The sequence below is a fragment of the Syngnathus scovelli genome, chromosome 19, assembly GCF_024217435.2.
Source record: "Syngnathus scovelli strain Florida chromosome 19, RoL_Ssco_1.2, whole genome shotgun sequence".
Lineage (NCBI taxonomy): Eukaryota > Metazoa > Chordata > Actinopteri > Syngnathiformes > Syngnathidae > Syngnathus > Syngnathus scovelli.
In genome coordinates, this window is record NC_090865.1 from 7,962,471 (window position 1) to 7,982,285 (window position 19,815).

Here is a 19,815-nt window from a genome sequence, read left to right on the forward strand (position 1 = left end):
TCCTGAACACAGAGCTGAAATTATTAATTTTTGTATTCCGCTTTCACTCCACAATATTGCTGAACTGGGAGAGAGAAAAAAGTTTCCCCCTTACCTTTTGTGCCGATCGGATTTGTTGGATTTTGTCCACAATTTAGGGAGCGCGTTATCTGCGCCTCACGGCAAAAGCCTTTGCCAATCACCTGTTATCCAATTTACTCACTGCGTGCTCATTTGATTTCTTCAGATTTAGGAAAATGCAAAGACACTGAAGCAGAAGTTAGACTTAGACAGATTGGTTGAGTTCAATCACAATTCTTGTTCAAAAACCTCTGTTTTCAGGAAAGTACAATACAGCGCTGGGCCCTTCAAGAGCGGAAAGTCTCCATTCAGAAAAGGCAAAGTCCAAGGTTGTTAGATCAGCTTTATATTCAGTAGCACATTGTGGGCCGGGATTGATGGGCGATGAGTCTTCGGGGTGGGGCAAGTTCGAAGGAGAGTCTGCTTCCATGGGAGTGGTGCTGGTTATGGGCGATTCGGTGTGTTGGTGGGGGGCTGTTGTCTTCCATCCCGTCTCTCGGCCTTGGCGATCATCTTTGGCCGAGTTCTCGGGTGGCTCCTTCTGGCACCCACTGGTTTTATCTCCACGTGACCTTCCTGTGAACATTCTTCTCCAATCTTGGACATACACTGTCGTACCGCATTCAACCGTATCTTTTCTTTGTTAGGCAAACTATTTCCCTCTGTGCAGAGCGTTCAGTAGTAATCAAAAACTGGCGTCTAGCATTAGTCAAAACATAAGATACAATCAAGTACTGAACGGTCAAGACGACTCTGGCCGTGTCCATGATTCAGAGAAAAAACATCAGCCATGCATTCCACAGTTCCTTAAGGGTCATTAAGCTATTTAGGTAATATATCAAAAGTCATTTGTTATTTCAAAGTCCTCAGAAATATATATATCAGATCATAAAGTTATAAAAACCTTTCTCATCACCACTTATCAAAAATGTCTAGTTATGTCTTCTTTATTGATTTGGTGTGTAGGTATAATTATATGCTTCAAATGTTTCTTTTATTTATTTAATATGTGAATATACTTGTCTGCTTATGTACTTTATTCAATGAGGTTTGAGCATATCTGTTTTTGTAGCGAGGCAGGACTTTTTGTATTTCGACCTCATTCCTTCAGGATCTCAGTCAAAAGTACGTGGATCAAAAATGAACATCCAATATCCACACTAATCGAATATCACTCATCATGGAACCAACTTCAGAAATCTGTGGCCTAGATATTAAAGGTGAAAAGAATGCTTCAACTACTAAATCGGCTAAAAAAGGATCAGACACGTGTCTTCAGAGACAAAGCAAAAACTCAAAGACAAGCATGGAACAACAAAGTCAAAGTCTATCAGTAGAGGATATGCAAGAGGCGGAGAGAGTTATCATTTGTTTTGAACAGAAACATTACTTCAACCATGAATTCACTTACCTGGAAAATGGCAAAACCCTCAATTCAAGAAGCTCCATCTACAAGTTGGATCCGATTCTTGATAATGGTATCCTGAGAGTAGGGGGTAGAATAAACAAAAGTGCAATGCCCATACACCAGAAAAACCCAAATTATTCTCCCTAAAGGTACTCACCTGTCTGACCTCATCCTACAGCATATCCATCAACAAGTTGGACACTCAGAAAGAAGCCATATGCTGTCCAGGCTAAGGCAACGTTTTTGGCTGCCTCATGCAAATGCCTCAGCAAGGAAAATAATCAGGAACTGTGTATTTTGCAGATGGATGCAGGCACGGCCTGGAGAACAAAAAATGGCAGATCTTCCTGCTGATCGATTACAACCAGACCTACCACTGTTTAGTCATGTTGGCATTGACTACTTTGGTCCCATCGAAGTGAAGAGGGGCCGGGCTCAAGTGAAACGGTGGGGGGTCATCTTCACCTGCCTGGTGAGTCGAGCAATCCACTTGGAAATGGCAAATTTCCTAACCACGGACTCATGCATAAATGCGATACGCAGAATCATCTGCAGAAGAGGAGCCATTATGAGTATCAGAACTGACTGTGGGACAAATATTGGTGGGGCCCAAAGAGAACCACAAGAAGTTCTGAAAGAACTAGATCATCAGAAAATGCAAAACAACTTTCTAACAGAAGGAATAAAATGGACTTTTAACCCCCCTTTTGGAGCCCACCACGGCGGAGTCTGGGAGAGACTGATTAGACTAGTCACAAGGACCCTCACATCTGTTCTAAAACAACAAACACTGGGCGATGAAACTCTGTCAACAGCACTATGTGAGGTAGAAGCCATCCTGAATGACCGACCAATAACTACAGTGTCAAGTGACCCAAATGATTTGGAACCTAGTTAATTCCCTATATTGATTGTATTATTATCATTATTATTTGTGGGCTGGCCTATGAATTATTTCTGTTCTATATGTGAAGCCAGATAGGGCCAGTGCCAGTCAGGTCTCCTCCTCTGCAGCCACCTCCTACCTATAATGAGTTAGGACAGGTGATTTTGTGAGTGAGGAAAAAAAACGATTTAATAATTTACCCACACACACACGCACACACGCACACACGCACACACACACACACACGCACACACACGCACAATAAGCATGAAAAAAGATGTGGCAAAAAAAAAGGACTGCTTTTGTAATTATCCCAAATTTCAATTTTCACTATTTTGGTAGTCCTTTCAAATTGTAAAGAGATCGTGTGAAAGGTACTCAATAAACACGACGCGATCTTTTCAAGAAGCCGTTTCATTTAATTCCGTCTAAAAAAAAAAGCAACTAATACTGCCGTCATTAAAACCAAACTGTACAAAGAGCGCCTCTTAGAAAAATGCCTTTTGCCTTCCTTAATACAAAACAGAGAAACAACACAGTATTGCACAAAGTATAAAGTTGTCAATCTCTAGCTGCAGCACAAAAACAAAATAAATTAAGACTTACTTGAATTGCTTAAACAGCAGTCAAACTGTCGAGAAAGCATAACGCTCGAGCTAATGGAAGAAAAAGTGCAGTTTGTGATAGTCGCACGGCGGCCCTCCATGAAAGGGGAAGAGCCTAACCGCCTGCCCGCTCGCCGACGTGTTTTGGCAGGACTGCCTACTTGTCGATGAGGCCAGCCTCCTTGATCTTGGTGTAGAAGAACTTCTCTAGGAGGTTGGCGCACTTGTAGTACTCGCTCTCGGGCGGGTTGTACTCGCGGCAGTTAGTGAAGACGCGCTGCATGTCGGCCATGAAGAGCTTGCGCGTGGTGTAGTAGCGACTCTTAAGCCGCTCGCTCATGGTCTTCAGGTCTGCGACGGGTTTACCAGAACATTTTTGAAACGTCTTGCTCTTCATTTGTGTCGCTAGCGCAGACGTATCTCGGACTCACCCATAGGGAAGCGGATGACTTGGTAGTAGCCCGGCGCCTCCGTCTTCTTGACTGGCTCCATGAAGGGCCAAGCATTCTGGTGACTCTGCAAGGCGGCGTAGACTGCGACTGTGAGAGCTGAGCATGCGCTACATGTACGGCGTGTGTGCGACTGAGTCACCTTGACGTGCTGCAGGATGTTCTTGAGCGCGCCGTACAGCTGCTCGGCGTCCTTCACGTCCTTCCTACGGCAGAGGCGGAAATTGTTAGCCCAGCTAGCGTGGCGCTCACAGCGCGCGTGGCGCTCGCGTCACTCACCCTCTGGCCGGCGGCTTCCAACCAGTTTCACCTGCGCAACAGAGACACACGAGAGGTCAAAAGAGGGACGGCGAGCGTCAAGACACGGAAGCGGACGCACGGATGCCGGGGATGCTTTCGATGGGAATCTGCCTGACGCCGTCCTTGAAGCAGGAAAGGCCCGGGTAGACCTTGCGGATCTGGACCTGTTTCCTCTCGATCAGCTTCCTGATGATCTGGAACGGCGGGAAACGAGGAACACCAAGTCACATTTGCACGCACGACTTTGAAAGCCAAAGCCGAACTTCAGAGCTGATTTTAAAGCTTAATTTGAAAGCCGTAGCCTGGCTTTGAGACTCGCGGGCACACACTCGCCTCTTTTTGCTTCTTGATGATGACGGAGAACTCAGTGTAGGGAATGCTGGGGTTGAGCTCGCAGCCCATGAGCGTGGCTCCCTCGTAGTCCTTGATGTAGCCCATGTACTTGGCCTTAGGCACCTTTATGTCCTTGGAGAAGCCCTGGGAGGGAGGGGCAGGGCGAGCAGGGCAATGCGTCAGCGAGCCTGGTTAAGAGGCGCGGCCGGCACCGGTCGCCGGACAACCTGCTTCTTGAAGTATCCAATGGCGTACTCGTCGGCGTAGGTGAGGAAGTTGAGGATGCGGTGCTTGATGTGATACTCCTTCAGGTGGTTCATCAGGTGGGTGCCGTATCCCTGACGAAACAACCACCGCGCACTTGTATTCGCGGAGGCCATTTGCCAGTCGCGTGCGCTCAGAATCCGTCGTACCTTGACCTGCTCGTTGGAGCTGACGGCGCAGAAAACAATTTCGGTGAAGCCTTGGGATGGAAACATCCGAAAGCAGATTCCACCGATCACGCGGCCGTCCTTGATCAGCGCCAGCGTCTTGTGCTTCCTGTCCAAAGAAAGCAAAAGGCCAGCGACTGATGATGCTTGGGGCTGGGAAGGCCGCTTCGGGCCGGGCAGCCACTCACGGGTCAAAGACGAGGCGCGTGATGTACTCCTTGGGCATGCGTGGCAGCTGGTGCGAGAAGACGTTCTGCAGGCCCACCAGCCACATGAGAATCCTCTTGTTGGGCTTCTGGTGCAGCGAGTTGCCGATGACGTGGAACTCGATCACGCCTCGCCGCTCCTCCAAGCGGGCCGCTTCGTCGCGCGCTGAGTGGGCTGACAGCAGTCCCGTCTGCTGAGTGTGGAGGGAAGCAAACAAAAGGACCAGTGCCGCCGGGAAAAGCAAACCCTTTATATTTCCATTTGGTACCGGCGCCCTGGTGCTGACCTCTGGGACGGTGGGGTCCACGATGGTGGCCATCACCTCGTTGATGAGCTCCATGGGGATGTCTCCCACCACTCTGAGCCTCTTGTTCTCCTCTTGGGGGAGGGGTTCCGAGAGATTGCGCTTCTCACCAGCTGCTATGAAAGAACGTGCAATGTGAAAGCACGGCGGGCAAGGAGGACTCAAGATGTTATTGTACCGGGACTTGGCTCCAGAACTGTCTGTGTTTTCCTGGCAGGACTACTGGCGCGGCTCGAAAGGTCCACGCACGACGTGGGGCTGATGCTGTAGTACAAGGGCCTGGCCACCGGGGGCGCACTGACAACTAAAGAGAGGGTACAGGTGGATTAGTGAACGTGAGCCAATTTGTGGCTAAGATAACAATAAGTTTTGACACTGCTTTAAAAAATGTCTTTTTGTTGTTACTAGCACACGGAGAGCCGTATTCTGTGCGGCTTACTGGTATGGACAGCAATTTGAGCCCCGGGGGCGCCTGACGAGAAGTCTTGGTTCCAGATCGGGGAGCTGTGGCTATAGACTTCCTCCTCCAGCATGGACAGGAACCTGAAAACGCAGCCAGCTGCCGCTAGCCAACCAACGACAGGCCCGGCCGACGCTTTGACTTATGCCGCTCTGACTTGGGAAAGTGCGTGAGGATGAGCGTCCTCTTCTCAGGTGGCAGCTTGTCCTTCTCCTGCCTGGCCTGCTCCAGCAGCTGCTTGCGCATGACGGTGAAGACGGAGCGCAGCAGCGTGCGGCCGAAGATCTGTGTAGTCTCGTGGCGCGGCAGGCTGTCGCAGAAGCGAGGCACGTTGCTGTAGCACAGCCACCTGCGACAAACAAACCAGCCGAGTGTTTGTGAGTGAGCGAGCGACTCGGCCGGTGACTCGCAGGTGGATCACCAGCGAGTATGTCGCTTGCCGTTTGTAAGTGGCAGTGTTGTCGTTGTCACATCACTGTTCCATTTTCTTTTGTAGCTTCTACGCTCAGCTACGGCAATATCTGATGCCGCTCAGACGTATTTTTGTCACTTTTTGCCCCAGGATGCGAAATGTGCTCATCTACGTGGAAAGCCTGAACGGTGCGGCGAGCAACGTGACTCGGTCCGTAGACGCGAGTGAGCGTGGCCACCTGGTGTAATTGGCCTTGTATCCGGCTGCGTCGTCGTTGGAGAGTCTCTGGCGCCTCTGCGACGGCGTCTCCAGCTGCCAGCAGTTGATCTGCTTGAGGAACATCTTGGCCAGCTCCATGATGGTCTGATGCTCTTTGGACGGCAGGTGGCTGAATTTGTACTGGACAAAATTGTTGACGCCCTGCAGCCCGAGCACAGCAGACGTTAGAAATAGAAGCGGGCCGTTCGCCGGCGCGGGTTCGGCTACCTGCTCGATGCTGGGTCTCTCGAAAGGCGGAGTCTCCTGCGCTTCCAGCATGGGCTTGCCCATTTGAAGGATGCATTTCCTCAGGAGCTGACAGAGAAACACGCACGATGGCAAGATGCCTTTAGCTCAAATACAAAAACCTTCCCTCGGAAAATTAAAGTAAATTCTGAGGCGCTTGAGTGCCATCGCGTTGCGGAAGCTTACTTTGAAGAGGGAGAAGTAGACCTGCTTGGTGTCAGCGTCCTCCTCCTTGTGCACGCACGTGTACAAGTACTCCACGTCCAGCACCAAACCCAGCAGACGATTAATCTCGTCCTCAGGGACGTGCTCTAGGTGGCTCACGTGATCCCCTGGGGGGAAAGAAAAAAAACAAAGGGTCACATGACGGGCGAGGGCGTGTTGGGCCACTTGACAAAGGCACGCACCCAAAGCGTGCGAACAGCTGCGGCAGGGCTGGTGCAGGTTGCCGGCGGCGGGATGCTGCTCGTAGCGCGGCGGCGTGACTGGCGGGTTCTGACTCTTCCAGCCATTGCACTTGCACGCACCCTCTGCCTGCATGCACACAAATGGCACAAACTTGGATTTTAGCTTTCCAAACGCTAATAAACATTCATTTTATTCCTGACGCAAGACGGGGCAGAGAATGTGTAAATAAAAAATCCCCAAAATCTCCACCAGTACTGCCATAATCCATTAGATTGGACAGAATCTTTGTTGAATAAATACATATTGTTCATGTTTCTTTTTTTTTCTTGAAACAACAGGGGCTGTTTTTTTTTCACTTGAGCAAATGTTGCATATTTCAAAGTCGTAAGCTTACCTAAAAGCTCTTTTGTAAGTTATTAATTGCCCTTTCCGTTTGTCTAATAATATGAAAGCAACGGCTCAGTCTGATGCGGTTTTTGTCGCGCTCCTTTCAAACGTGTCCGTCCTGTCAAGTGTCTGACGTAAGGTGCTAGTGCGCATGCTCGTGGAAACAACCCCCCCCCCCCACACACACACACACACACACACCGCCATCCTGCAGCTGTCAGCCTGTCAAAACAAAGGCCGCGTCTGTAAAAAACCATAATCGCCAGTCGCCACTCCTAAACGCCACTTAATGTGCAAACGATAGCGGAGCGCCTAGAATGCGCTTTGATATGAAGCCTCCCCAAGCCGTTTTTTACCAATGTTTAAACTCGCGGCCCGCCCCCCGTGTAAAACCAAGCCTGCAGATGGAAGGCCCGCTTTGGGAACTCTGGTCGAAATCATCACAAATCTTGCTTTGTTTTTCTATTAAACCTGCATGCTGCTAATGGCTTGTATCGATTTGCAACTAGCGTGGTACATGTTGTGGAAAGAAAGAAAATGCAAGAAAAGCGAACAGGACTCCTTGGAGGGGGAGGATGACGAAAATACGGACCCCACCTTGCAGGACGAATAGATTCCGAGCTTCTCAAGCTTCTTGTGGCGAGGCGACGTGCTGAGCTGCGTCTTCTTGACGCTGATCCGCGCGGAGCTTCCGGCGGCCCCGGAGCCCTCGGCGCCCCCCGGGCCCGGAGCGGCGGGAGTCGAGCCCGCGGCGCCGATGGCCGGCGAGCCCTGCTGAATCCCTGCGTTGTCGGCCATGGTGCTGATCCCGACGGAGGGGAAGCGACGCCCCCGCCCGCCTCGTCCACCCCCTCCTCCCCCGGTGCCGGTGGTCGTCCACCGGGGACTGAGCGCCTCTCTCGCCGCCGTCCGCCCTAGTCCGCCAGCGGAGGATCAGACATGGCGCTCGTCATTCTTTTCCATGTCGAGAGCGCGCTTCTATTTTCTGCCTATGGGGGGCGCCGTGGGGACGCCAGGCAACCGATAAGAGCGTTCGCCTCGATTACTTTGGACTTGAACGCCTCAAGGTCAAGCAGGCCCAAAAGTAGACTTGAGCTACGTTTTACACGACTATTTTGAAGGGCGGAAAAAATTAATGGATTTTTTTTTTTTACACCACACACCGCTATTTTTTATTGGGTCATTTTCTTTTTGCTTCATACATCTGGTCGACGTCTATTACAAAAAATAATGTGCGTTCTTAATCCAAAACATTGAAATATGACTCAAACAGTTATGCTATGTGGCTGACAATTCGTATTTTTAAATGGGTTACAGTTTTTTCACCACCAACTTTATTGTACTTTTTGACAGTAATTGTAACTTCTGTCAATAAATCAAAGATAAGAAAAACATGATATAGTTATTAAAAAATTCTGTATTTGGAAAAAGTGTTTTCTTTTTAAAGAATGAAAATCATTTGTTTTACTCAAAAAATTCTGAAGAATGAAGGCCGAACTTGGAATTTAATGTGGAAAGTGCAGTCAAAAATGGTTGGGGTCACGAGAACTCATTTCTTGAGGATTTTTAGGTTAAGTAAGTTAACCCCCCTATTATTCGGAGGAAAATGTCATCTAAAACTGTCAGATTTGTCACTTACAAGAATGCAAATCCTAGTTGGCGCCTGTGCTACCGCATCCAGCCAGAAGAGCGCTGTGACGAGTTGTCATGACGGTTGCGACAAACAAAGAAAAAACTCCGGAAGTAAGCCTTCCCCGACACAACACATTCTGTTTATCGTCTCATTAAACATTTTAACTGTATTGTGATCTGTCTGATTTCAACCTTCGAAACATATTACATGTAATATTATGAACAATTCCCCATAGCACACGAAAAAACCCGGAATATTTAATCATGGACGAGGAAGATGTCGAAACGCCGGAGGAGAGGCTATTGAAGCGGCAACGCAGGGAGAAGAAGGACCTGCAAGGTAAATAATTGCATTCTTGTATGTTAATGTTTTAAGCCTAACGTTTTCATTTCACACTGACTATTTTTATAGTGCCCATATGACGATACTGCACCATACATAATTTTTAAGCATGTCATTACATGATTTTAAAATTGTGCATAATGTTAAAATTAATACCTCCTTGAGTGTCCAGAAAGTAGCATTATTACTTATATAAATGCAGGCTGTTGCGCTGTAATGCTTAGACCTGTGTATTTTCAATGCCCACTTTTCAGGCAATTGACTCAACCTTTTGTATTTTTTGGCAGCCAAAATCCAGAGCATGAAAAATGGTATTCCCAAAAATGATAAGAAGAGGCGGAAGCAGATGACGGAGGAGATCGGCACGATGGAGGCCGAGTTGGATCAGAAGCACAACGAGGAGCTGCGGCAAGTCATGTCTACATCTAGCACAAAGGTACAAGATGCATACAAGTCATGTAAGTCATTTTTTATACACTGCGAATGTTCTAACCAGGTCCAAGAGGCAGTGAATGGAGTGGAGGCGCTGACGGTTGAGGTGCAGCCTCGCATCACCAAAGCCCAGAAGAGAAGGGTGAGCTCCAAATGGAGGCGTGTACGACAACTAGCACTCCAGCGTCTCTTACTGAGCTCTGCTTCCAGGACAAGAAGGCTGCCCAGGAGCGCGAGCGTGAGAGCAGGATTGCCGAGGCCGAGGTGCAAAACCTGAAGGGCGAGCGCCACATGGAGGGTGTCAAGCTAGCGGAAAAGCTGGCCGCGCGAGGTCTTCAGATCAAGGAGATCTCCTCTGATGGCCACTGCATGTATCGCGCCATACAAGACCAGCTGGTGCGGCGACATAAGGTATAACTTTACACTGTGCCACTCTGTTTGTAATGTATACCATGCTTAGTATTAAACACAATATGGCAGTGATGATGTTCTGGCCTCACCCAGCCGCGGTTGAGGTATTATTTTGAGATTGTTGCATTCTGTCCATGTTCAAGTTGAGCGTGAAGGATCTGCGGTGTCAGACGGCGGCACACATGCGGAGCCACGCCGACGACTTTCTGCCTTTTCTCAGCAACCCTGACACGGGCGACATGTACACAGCAGGTATCAAAAAGTGCAACATATGACGCAAGTCATCAGTTACTTTGGTAAGGAATGAGAATGTGCCAATTGTCTTCCAGAGGACTTTGAGAAATACTGTCATGATGTGGAGCACACAGTGGCATGGGGCGGACAACTGGAAGTGAGTCTTAAACTTTTTTGTAATGTCAAATTAAATTTGTCAGTTTTTAAATTATTGTCAAACAGGCAGGCAAAAGGCTCACTAGGATTCATATTTGCTGTACTCAATTTTGTCAATTCTTAATACTGTAGGTACAATTTTTTTTTCTATAAATATAATATAAGTATATTTTAGTGTGATTTATACATGCTTTGAGTGATTTACATTTTGCATTGTTGAAGTTTTTTAAATATGTATTTGTATTTTATATGATAAACAGTAAATGGTCTTTCACTTGTGCCAAAAGACCGTTGGTCAATTAATATTCCCTCTTTGTCTGCGAGGAGCTCCAAGCACTGAGCAAAGTCCTGCAATGTCCCATCGAAGTCATCCAGGCTGATTCGTCGCCCATCACCATCGGCGAGGAGCACACCGGCGACGCCATCACCTTGATGTGAGTTCTTCCAATGAAAATGATATTTTTTGTTAAGTTTTGGTAGCTCATCTGTTTGTTTGTGTGTGTGTGACTTTGCAGCTACATGCGTCACGCATACGAGCTGGGAGAGCACTACAATTCCGTGGAGCGGCTCAAGGAGCCGGCTGACCACAGCTGAGAGACAACTCGGTCGCCCTCTCCTGCACAGTACGTGAAATGCTGTCATGGACAACTTCTGGGAATCCTAAACAAATACAGATGAGTCGTTTTCCAACTGTGACCTGTGGATCTATGCCCCTTCTTTTCATCCTATTTTTGATTCAGAAACACAAATAAAAAAAAGCACTGCACTTGATTTTTATCTGAAAACAAAACTTGCAATGTGCACAAAATCTCCTCTAACTCATCGTAATTGTAATGAATTGGTGGCGATGTCAACGTACAAGAGATTTAGAGAGACTGCATTTTTCTCTGATTAGATTTCAAAGTAAGGCTTGAGGAGTGCTATTTCGCCCCGTCTTCAAACTCGGGCATCGCGTTCGGCCCGTGCACTACTTTTCTAGAGAGGACGAGCGTGTTCCGCTCACGTTCATTGCATGTGACCGTTCGGGCATTCAGTGCGTTCGATTTTGAAATTCAGAGTGCACCAAAAATGGAGTGCCAGTGCGCTCAGATTTGCGTTACAAAATTGGAAATAAAATGAACAGAAAGTACATGTGCCAATTAATTTCTGGATGAATGAAGTCAAAGTCAGCTTTATTGTCAATTTCTCCACATGCCAAAGACACACAAAGAAACCGAAATTTCGTTCCCCCCTATCCCACGGTGACAAGACATGGCTCACAACAAACAGACAAACAAGTAAACAAGTATAACAAAAGCGTGCTGAATAAATAATGAATAAATAACACAACAATAAATAAATAAATAAGAGGAGCAGAAAAAAAAAGGAGCAAGTGCGCGTACATCAGACATTCCCGAAAATAGCGCAACAGTGTCACACGCTACGCAGAAGGGGGTAGCGAGTTCAAGGCCCTAACAGCCTGGGGAAAGAAGCTGTTGGCAAGTCTGGTGGTGCGGGAGCGCAGGCTCCTGTACCTCTTCCCAGAGGGCAGAAGGTCAAACAAAGAGTGAGCCGGGTGACTCACATCTCTGGCAATCGAGGTTGCCTTGCGGGCGAGATGGGAGGTGTAAATGTCCTTCAGGGAGGGGAGCGAAGCACCAATAATCTTACCAGCCGTATTCACTATGCGCTGCAGGGCCTTCAAGTTCTGTTCAGTGCAGTTACCACCCCAGACAGCGATGCAACTGGTGATGACGCTCTCAATAATGCCACGGTAGAATGTAGACAGGACTGCCTGAGGAGCACATGCACGCCTGAGCTTCCGCAGGAAGTACAGGCGGCGCTGAGCTTTCTTTGCCAGTGACGAGGTGTTTGCGGACCAGGAGAGGTCCTCACTGATGTGCACCCCCAGGAACTTGGTGCAGCTCACCCTCTCCACCACAGCACCGTCGATGATCAGCGGCAGGTGTGTTGTGTGACCCTTCCGGAAGTCAACAATGATTTCCTTGGTCTTATTAACGTTCAGCAGGAGGTTGTTGTCCCTGCACCACGTGGTCAGAAGGTCAACTTCCGACCTGTACCGAGTCTCGTCGCCCTTCGTGATGAGACCCACCAGAGTCGTGTCGTCAGCAAACTTCACTATGCGGTTGTCGCTGTAGGTCGCAGTGCAGTCATGCGTCAGCAGGGTGAAGAGTAATGGACTGAGCACACAGCCCTGGGGGGCCCCCGTGCTCAGCGTGATGCTGGCAGAGATTTTGTCGCCAACACGCACCACCTGAGGCCTCTGACAGAGGAAGTCCAGTATCCAGTTGCAGAGGGAGGTACTGAGGCCCAGCTCGTCGAGTTTGCAGATGAGTCGCTGCGGCACAATGGTGTTGAAGGCAGAGCTGAAGTCCACAAACAGCAACCTCACATATGAGTCCTTTCTCTCCAGATGGGTGAGGGCCGAGTGGAGGGCAGAGCAGATGGCATCCTCAAAGGACCGCTTGGCACGGTACGCAAACTGGAAAGGGTCAATGGTGGGGGGGGAGAACGGACTTGATGTGCTCCATGACCAGCCGCTCAAAGCACTTCATGATGATGGGCGTCAGTGCCACAGGGCGGTAGTCATTGAAGCAGGACGGTGCAGGTTTCTTCGGCACAGGAACGATGGTGGCAGCCTTGAAACACGAGGGGACGATGGCCTGCTGCAGGGAAACGTTAAAGATGTCCGTGAAGACACCCGACAGCTCCCCAGCGCAGTCCTTCAGCGCTCGACCCGGGATGTTGTCAGGGCCCGCCGCCTTACGGGTGTCAATAGCGGCAAGCGCCCTCCTCACACCGTCGGCAGAGAGGCGCAGGGGCTGCTCGTGTGGGGGGGGAGTGGTCTTCAGCGGGCAAGTGCTGTTCTGGGCGTCGAAGCGAGCAAAGAAGCGGTTCAGATCGTTCAGCAGACGGACGTCGCCCTCACAGCTCCTCGGCGCGGGCTTGTAGTCCGTGATGGTCTGAATGCCCCGCCAAAGGCTACGTGCGTCCTTGCTGTCCTTGAAGTGGGTGGAGACCTTGCACGAGAACGCCTTCTTCGCTTCTTTGATGCCTCGGGACAGGTCGGCCCTCGCTGTCCTCAAGCCAGCCTCATCCCCCGCTCTGAAAGCCTTGTCTCTGGCCCTCAACAGTCTGAGGACAGCCCCCGTCAGCCACGGCTTCCAGTTCGCGCGAGTGACGACGGATTTCGAGCAAGTCACATCATCGATGCACTTCGTGATGTAAGAGGTAACAGAGTCAGTATACTCCTCTATGTCCGTCCAATCGTTGTAGGTGGCTGCCTGCTTAAACAAGTCCCAGTCAGTGGTGTCGAAGCAGTCACGAAGTGCATCTGAGGCACCCTCAGGCCACACTCGAACCTGCCTCCGAACCGGCCTGGATGCCTTTACCAATTGTCTGTATGCGGGCAAAAGCAAAACGGTGAGATGGTCAGAAAGCCCCAGATGGGGGAGGGGGGTGGCTTTGAAAGCTCCCTTTTGCGCCGAGTAGACTAGGTCCAGGAAGCTGTCGCCACGTGTCGGAAAAGGAACATGCTGGTGAAGCCTCGGGAAAACAGACTTCAGGTTGGCATGATTGAAGTCTCCAGCGAAGATGGTGAAACCGTCAGGGTGCGCTGTTTGCTGTTCACTGACAGCCTGGTACAGTTCACCAAGCGCCGCGATCCTGTCTCCTTCGATGTTGGAAGGCGGGATGTATACCGCGACTAGCAGAATCGCGGTAAATTCCCTCGGCAGATAAAAAGGACGGCACTTAATGATCACAAACTCCACAAGCGGCGAGCAGTGCTTACATACCACCACAGAGTCCCGGCACCATTCTTCTCGGATGTAGACGCATATTCCACCTCCACGCGACTTTCCCCCTCGTACAATGGCACGGTCCGCCCGATAGCACGCTAGCCGCTCCAGATGCACTGCAGAGTCCGGAATGTTGTCACTCAACCAGGTCTCGGTGAACACGAGCACACAGCAGTTCCGCACCGTCCGGTTCGTAGACCTCAGCAGGCGAACGTAATCCATTTTGTTGTCCAGCGATCGAACATTCGCCAGAAGAATGGAGGGCACCGCCGGTCGCGCTGGGTTGGCCGCCAGCCTGGCCCGGACGCCTCCGCGCTTGCCCCTCTTCTGCCTCCTCGCACACCGTTTCCGACGGCTCCCAACCGGGGGAGGAATAGCGGGTGAGGTCGGCGACGTTTCAGGACGTAGCAGTCCGAGCGCCTTTAATGTCGACGCTTCAAAGTCCAGAACGCCGCAAAACCCACTTCTGCCGATGTCAAGCAGAACCTGCCTGCTGTACTTGTAGCACGGACGAGACGAACACACAAGACTGTCGGACGAGCACTCATTAGACGAACAAATCACCGTACCGACGGGACAGAGAGTGGCCGCTGCGTGTGCACTTTCTCATGGGCTCACCACCTGTGGGAGCTGGGCAGCGGCCAAAGGCAGGGACCTTGGCGGTCCGATCCCCGGCTGGTGTGTGAGGCAGAAAAGTTCCAACTAGACATAGTCGGACTTGCCTCCACACATAGTTTGGGCTCTGGTTAAAAGCCCTCTCGAGAGGTCCTGGACTGTCTTCCACTCTGGAGTTGCCCACGGTGAGAGGCGTCGAGCAAGTGTGGGCATACTTATTGCCCCCTGGCTGGGCGCCTGCACATTGGGGTTTACTCCGGTGAACAAGAGGGTAGCCTCCCTCCGCCTTCGGGTGGGGGGACGGGGTCCTGACTGTTGTTTCTGCCGATGCACCAAACAGCAACTCAAAGTACCCACCCTTTTTGGGGTCCTTAGAACAAGTGCTGGAGAGCGCTCCTTCCGGGGACTCTATCGTTCTACTGGGTGACTTCAATGCTCACGTGGGCAATGACAGTGAGACCTGGAACGGCGTGACTGGAAGGAACGCCCCCCCCCCCGATCTGAACCTGAGTGGTGTTCTATTATTGGACTTCTGTGCTCGACACGGATTGTCAATAATGAACACCATGTTCAAACATAAGGGTGTCCATGTGTGCACTTGGCACCAGGACACCCTAGGCCGCAGTTCGATGATCGACTTTGTAGACATGTCATCGGATTTGCGGCCGCATGACACTCGGGTGAAGAGAGGGGTGAAGTTGTCAAGTGATCACCACCTGGTGGTGGGTTGTCTCTGATGGTGGGGGAAGATGCCGGTCCGACCTGGCAGACCCAAACACTCTGTGAGGGTCTGGTGGGAACGTCTAGCAGAATCCCCTGTCAGGAAGAGCTTCAACTCCCACGTCCCGGACGGGGCGGGGGACATTGAGTCCGAGTGGACCGACAGGTACCGGATGGCCAAGCGGAACGCGGCTTCGGCGGTTGCTGAGGCAAAAACCCGGGCGTGGGAGGAGTTTGGCGAGGCCATGGAGAATGACTTCCGGACGGCTTCGAGGAGATTCTGGTCCACCATCCGGCGTCTCAGGAGGGGGAAGCAGTGCACCGTCAACACTGTTTACAGTGGCAATGGCGTGCTACTGATCTCGACTCGGGACGTCATGAGTTGGTGGGGAGAATACTTTGAAGACCTCCTCAATTCCACCGACACGCCTTCCATTGTGGAAACAGGGCCTGCAGACTCTGAGGTGGACTCTCCAATCTCTGGGGTTGAAGTCACTGAGGTAGTTAAAAAACTCCTCGGGTGCAAGGCCCCAGGAGTGGATGAGATCCGTCCGGAGTTTTTTAAAGGCTCTGGATGTTGTGAGGCTGTCCTGGCTAACACGCCTCTGCAACACCGCGTGGACATTAGAGATGGTACCTCGGGATAGGCAGTCTGGGGTGGTGGTTCTCCTCTTTAAGAAGGGGGACCGGAGGGTGTTTTCCAACTACAGAGGAATCACACTCCTCAGCCTCCCTGGTAAGGTCTATTCAGGGGTGCTGGAGAGGAGGGTCCGTCGGGAGGTCGAACCTCAGATTCAGGAGGAGCAGTGTGGCTTTCGTCCTGGCCGTGGAACAGTGGACCAGCTCTACACCCTCGGCAGGATCCTCGAGGGGGCATGGGAGTTTGCTCAACCAGTCCACATGTGTTTTGTGGACTTGTAAAAGGTGTTCCACCGTGTCCCTCGGGAAGTTCTGTGGACGGTGCTTCGGGAGTGCGGGGTGCCGAGCCAACTGATAAGGGCGGTTCGGTCCCTCTATCACTGATGTCAGAGTTTGGTCCGCATTTCCGGCAGTAAGTTGCATTCGTTCCCAGTGAGGGTTGGACTCCGCCAAGGCTGACCTTTGTCCCTGATTCTGTTCATAACTTTTATGGACAGAACTTCTAGGCGCAGCCGAGGCGTTGAGGGTGTCCGGTTTGGGGACCTCAGCATTGCGTCTCTGCTTTTTGCAGGTAACGTGATGCTGTTGGCTTCTTCAAGTCGTGATCTCCAGCTCTCACTGGAGCTGTTCGCAGCCGAGTGTGAAGCGGTCAGCACCTCCAAATCCGAGTCCATGGTCCTCGGTCGGAAAAGGGTGGAATGCCCTCTCCGGATCGGGGATGAGATCCTGCCCCAAGTGGAGGAGTTCAAGTATCTTGGGGTGTTGGAATAATTTTAAGTTAAGCTTTGGCCTGCCAGACCTGGAGGCCTCGCCTTTGCGAGTTTATCTTTTCCTTTTATCTAGGTTCTTCCTTTTATGTGATAGGGATGTCTTTTGATCCCTGTCAGCCATTTGTATCCTTCCTGTCCTTATGTTGTCTGTGTGTTTTGGTTCCCGTAAGAGGCCTTCACTAACAATGAGCAGGGCTTATTTGCATAGGTGACATGTTCTTTGTTTGATTCACAGGAACTTCATTCCTTTTATTTAGATGTAGGTGCCACGGTCGGGTGGAGCATGGAGCAGGACGACCAAGTGCAGCTTGGACCAGGGTTTATTGAAGCAACTCAAAAGGCAAACTGACATGACTTAACAAACAATAACTTGACTGACCGGGACGTGAAACAAGAAGACAGCAGGACATGACGCCATCAAGACAGTACGACAACACCGAACGACAGCAACCAAAACCAAAACCAATGATCCGACAGGGAGAGAGGGGCAGACAGGACTTTTATACACGACAGGTAACGAGAGGCAGGTGGGAACAATCACACTGATCATGGGCACACAGGAGGGGAGGGGCGAGCACACAGACAGAAACCAAGACAACAGACACATAGTGGGGCAGTTGGGGGCGAGACGTGACAGAACCCCCCCCCCCCCCCCCACAAGGGACGTCTCCCGACGTCCCAAAAAAAAAAAAAAAAATAGGGGAACCGAACCGCACCGCACTCGGGCGGCGACTTGGGGAACCGAACCGCACCGCACTCGGGCGGCGACTTGGGGAACCGAACCGCACCGCACTCGGGCGGCGACTTGAGGAACCGAACCGCACCGCACTCGGGCGGCGACTTGGGGAACCGAACCGCACCGCACTCGGGCGGCGACTTGGGGAACCGAACCGCACCGCACTCGGGCGGCGACTTCGGGGACAGAACCGCACTCGGGCGGCAACTGCGGGGACAGAACCGCACTCGGGCGGCGACTTCGGGGACAGAACCGCACTCGGGCGGCGACTTCGGGGAACAGAATCGCGCTCGGGCGGCGATTTGGGGAACCGAACCGCACTCGGGCGGCGACTTGGAAGTCTGTGCCGCGATCGGCGGCAACTCAGGAAGTCCGTACGGCAATTGGCGGCGACTCCGGAAGTCTGTACCGTGATCGGTACAGTTGGGGGCGAGACGTGACAGTAGGTTTGGTTCATAGCTTGTAGTTTATCAGACCTGTTTTTCTTTGTTAAGGGTTACATACAGTTAGAAGTAGTTGCATAAAAGTTATCCCATATTTACTCAATGTTTGTTTAAGGAACTGCATACCGGTTACCTCACGTTTGCTTAATGTGTGTTGAAATGTTTAGGACAAGTTACTTATTATTATTATGTGTTAATTACCAAGTAGATAAAGTTAGCAAAGGTCTAGTTGCATTTGTTCCACAGCAAAGCGGCAATCAACGTGCTTCAGGGTATTTGACCATAGTCGAGAACGAGTCAGCCAACTGTGAGGGAAGACAGCTGGGGACGGCCTCTGCGGGGGGTCAGGAGCCAACAGCGAAGTGCTAATTCACACCACACTACATTCTTTTGCTAATCAGCGTTGCTACAGACACAATCCCCCCTCCCTTTAGTGTAGTAACGCCTCTGTAACCAGGGCAACCATAACATTAAAAAGAGGGGCACGTGGAGTAAGGACTCAGAACTGATGGAGGTTGTAACTGAGATGGCTTTCTCTATCGTTCTCCTCGCGAGTAAACCTGTTCTGGTTGTCTTCTCCTCTTCATTCCAGTGAGTGATTTAATGTCCAATCGTATTTAGACCCAACATGGGGTCTTGTTCACGAGTGAGGGCAGGATGGAGCGCAAGATCGACAGGCGGATCGGTGCAGCGTCTGCAGTAATGCGGACTATGTACCGGTTTGTCATGGTGAAGAGAGAGCTGAGCCAAAAGGCAAAGCTCCTACCCTCACCAATGGTCACGAGCTATGGGTCGTGACCGAAAGAACGAGATCTAGGATACAAGCGGCCGAAATGAGTTTCCTCCGCAGGGTGTCCGGGCTCTCCCTTAGAGATAGGGTGAGAAGCTCGGTCATCCGGGAGAGACTTGGCGTAGAGCCGCTGCTCCTCCACATTGAGAGGAGCCAGATGAGGTCGCTCGGGCATCTCATCAGGATGCCTCCTGGACACCTCCCCGGGGAGGTGTTCCGGGTATGTCCCACCGGTAGGAGACCCCGTGGACGACGCAGGATGCACTGGAGAGCCTATGTCTCTCAGCTGGCCTGGGAACGTCTTGGGATCCCCTGGGATGAGCTGGATGAAGTGACTGGGGAGAGGGAAGTCTGGGAGTCCCTCCTAAAGCTACTGCCCCCGCCACTCGATCCCGGATAAGCGGAAGAAGATGGATGGATGGATGAATTTCCCTTCCACGGTTGCAAGGGCTGGCAGCGCGTGTCGAATGAGCGTAGGCCTTTAATTACAAAGCCAGAAACGAATGGCTTTTGACTGGTTAACAGCAGGGGAGCCGTACAGCCTGTGCGAACTGCATGAGAAATCTCAGAGCGGAGAAACAAAAAAGAAAAGTGAAAAAAGAGAAGGTCGAGGCCTTAATTGATTAGAATTGAAGCGGCGAGCGACAGCATAATTGTGACTTTTTGTTTGCATCAATTTCCAGACGGCTTGTCTGCTAAAATGTTCTCCTCAAGCATCAGTTTCAGTCTCAGACGTGTCAAAGTGATGATTGATGCCCAGCAGTCCTGCTAGCATAAAAAAAAAGTCCAGCGTCGGTCAGCTGTGAAGCGCCTTTCTGCATTATTGATGGTGCAGGGCCATTAGAAAGCCGCTAGGGGGAAGTGTGAGTCTTTCGCTGACTCGAGGGATGGGGTGGGGGCGAACAAAGCGAAGAACAATAATGGCACAAGGGCAGGAATT

The 19,815-nt window shown here is 50.9% G+C and overlaps 2 protein-coding genes across 6 annotated transcripts; one reads left to right on the forward strand and one right to left on the reverse strand.

Annotated features, from left to right (window-relative positions):
- Positions 1-2,750: 2,750 nt before the first annotated feature.
- On the reverse strand, positions 2,751-8,133 carry kat2b (K(lysine) acetyltransferase 2B). Of its 3 annotated transcripts, none has more exons than XM_049750820.2 (18): positions 7,752-8,133; positions 6,767-6,893; positions 6,546-6,691; positions 6,342-6,428; positions 6,094-6,275; positions 5,601-5,792; positions 5,423-5,526; positions 5,162-5,287; positions 4,966-5,099; positions 4,661-4,872; positions 4,455-4,581; positions 4,269-4,379; positions 4,042-4,185; positions 3,788-3,902; positions 3,688-3,718; positions 3,551-3,614; positions 3,391-3,475; positions 2,751-3,310 (listed from the first exon to the last, which is right to left on the reverse strand). In XM_049750820.2, the coding sequence occupies exons 1-18, from the start codon at positions 7,950-7,952 to the stop codon at positions 3,117-3,119; spliced, it is 2,382 nt and encodes a 793-aa protein (XP_049606777.1). In that variant the 5' UTR covers positions 7,953-8,133; the 3' UTR covers positions 2,751-3,116. The 3 variants fall into 3 exon arrangements, with proteins under 3 accessions (XP_049606777.1, XP_049606779.1, XP_049606778.1); XM_049750822.2 differs by having other exon boundaries at positions 4,661-4,869; positions 4,966-5,096; positions 7,752-8,132; XM_049750821.2 differs by having other exon boundaries at positions 4,661-4,869; positions 7,752-8,132.
- Positions 8,134-8,864: 731 nt separating this feature from the next.
- Positions 8,865-11,491, forward strand: otud6b (OTU deubiquitinase 6B). Of its 3 annotated transcripts, none has more exons than XM_049750871.2 (8): positions 8,866-9,126; positions 9,417-9,565; positions 9,626-9,703; positions 9,772-9,972; positions 10,116-10,224; positions 10,302-10,363; positions 10,687-10,796; positions 10,878-11,491. In XM_049750871.2, exons 1-8 carry the CDS (start codon positions 9,051-9,053, stop codon positions 10,954-10,956), a joined length of 864 nt encoding a protein of 287 aa, XP_049606828.1. In that variant the 5' UTR covers positions 8,866-9,050; the 3' UTR covers positions 10,957-11,491. The 3 variants fall into 3 exon arrangements, with proteins under 3 accessions (XP_049606826.1, XP_049606828.1, XP_049606829.1); XM_049750872.2 differs by having other exon boundaries at positions 10,690-10,796; XM_049750869.2 differs by having other exon boundaries at positions 8,865-9,126; positions 9,417-9,703; positions 10,690-10,796.
- The last annotated feature ends 8,324 nt before the right edge of the window (positions 11,492-19,815 follow it).

Bases quoted from the DNA above. Each gene is read 5' to 3' on its own strand.
- otud6b (XM_049750869.2), top strand. From the start codon at position 9,051: ATGGACGAGGAAGATGTCGAAACGCCGGAGGAGAGGCTATTGAAGCGG. The intron at 9,127-9,416 runs GTAAATAATTGC...ATTTTTTGGCAG, and splicing joins GGAGAAGAAGGACCTGCAAG to CCAAAATCCAGAGCATGAAA. The intron at 10,797-10,877 runs GTGAGTTCTTCC...GTGACTTTGCAG, and splicing joins GGCGACGCCATCACCTTGAT to CTACATGCGTCACGCATACG.
- kat2b (XM_049750820.2), bottom strand. From the start codon at position 7,952: ATGGCCGACAACGCAGGGATTCAGCAGGGCTCGCCGGCCATCGGCGCC. The intron at 5,793-6,093 runs GTGGCCACGCTC...TGTTTGTCGCAG, and splicing joins TACAAGGCCAATTACACCAG to GTGGCTGTGCTACAGCAACG. The intron at 4,582-4,660 runs GTGAGTGGCTGC...TTCTTTGGACAG, and splicing joins ACGCGCCTCGTCTTTGACCC to GAAGCACAAGACGCTGGCGC.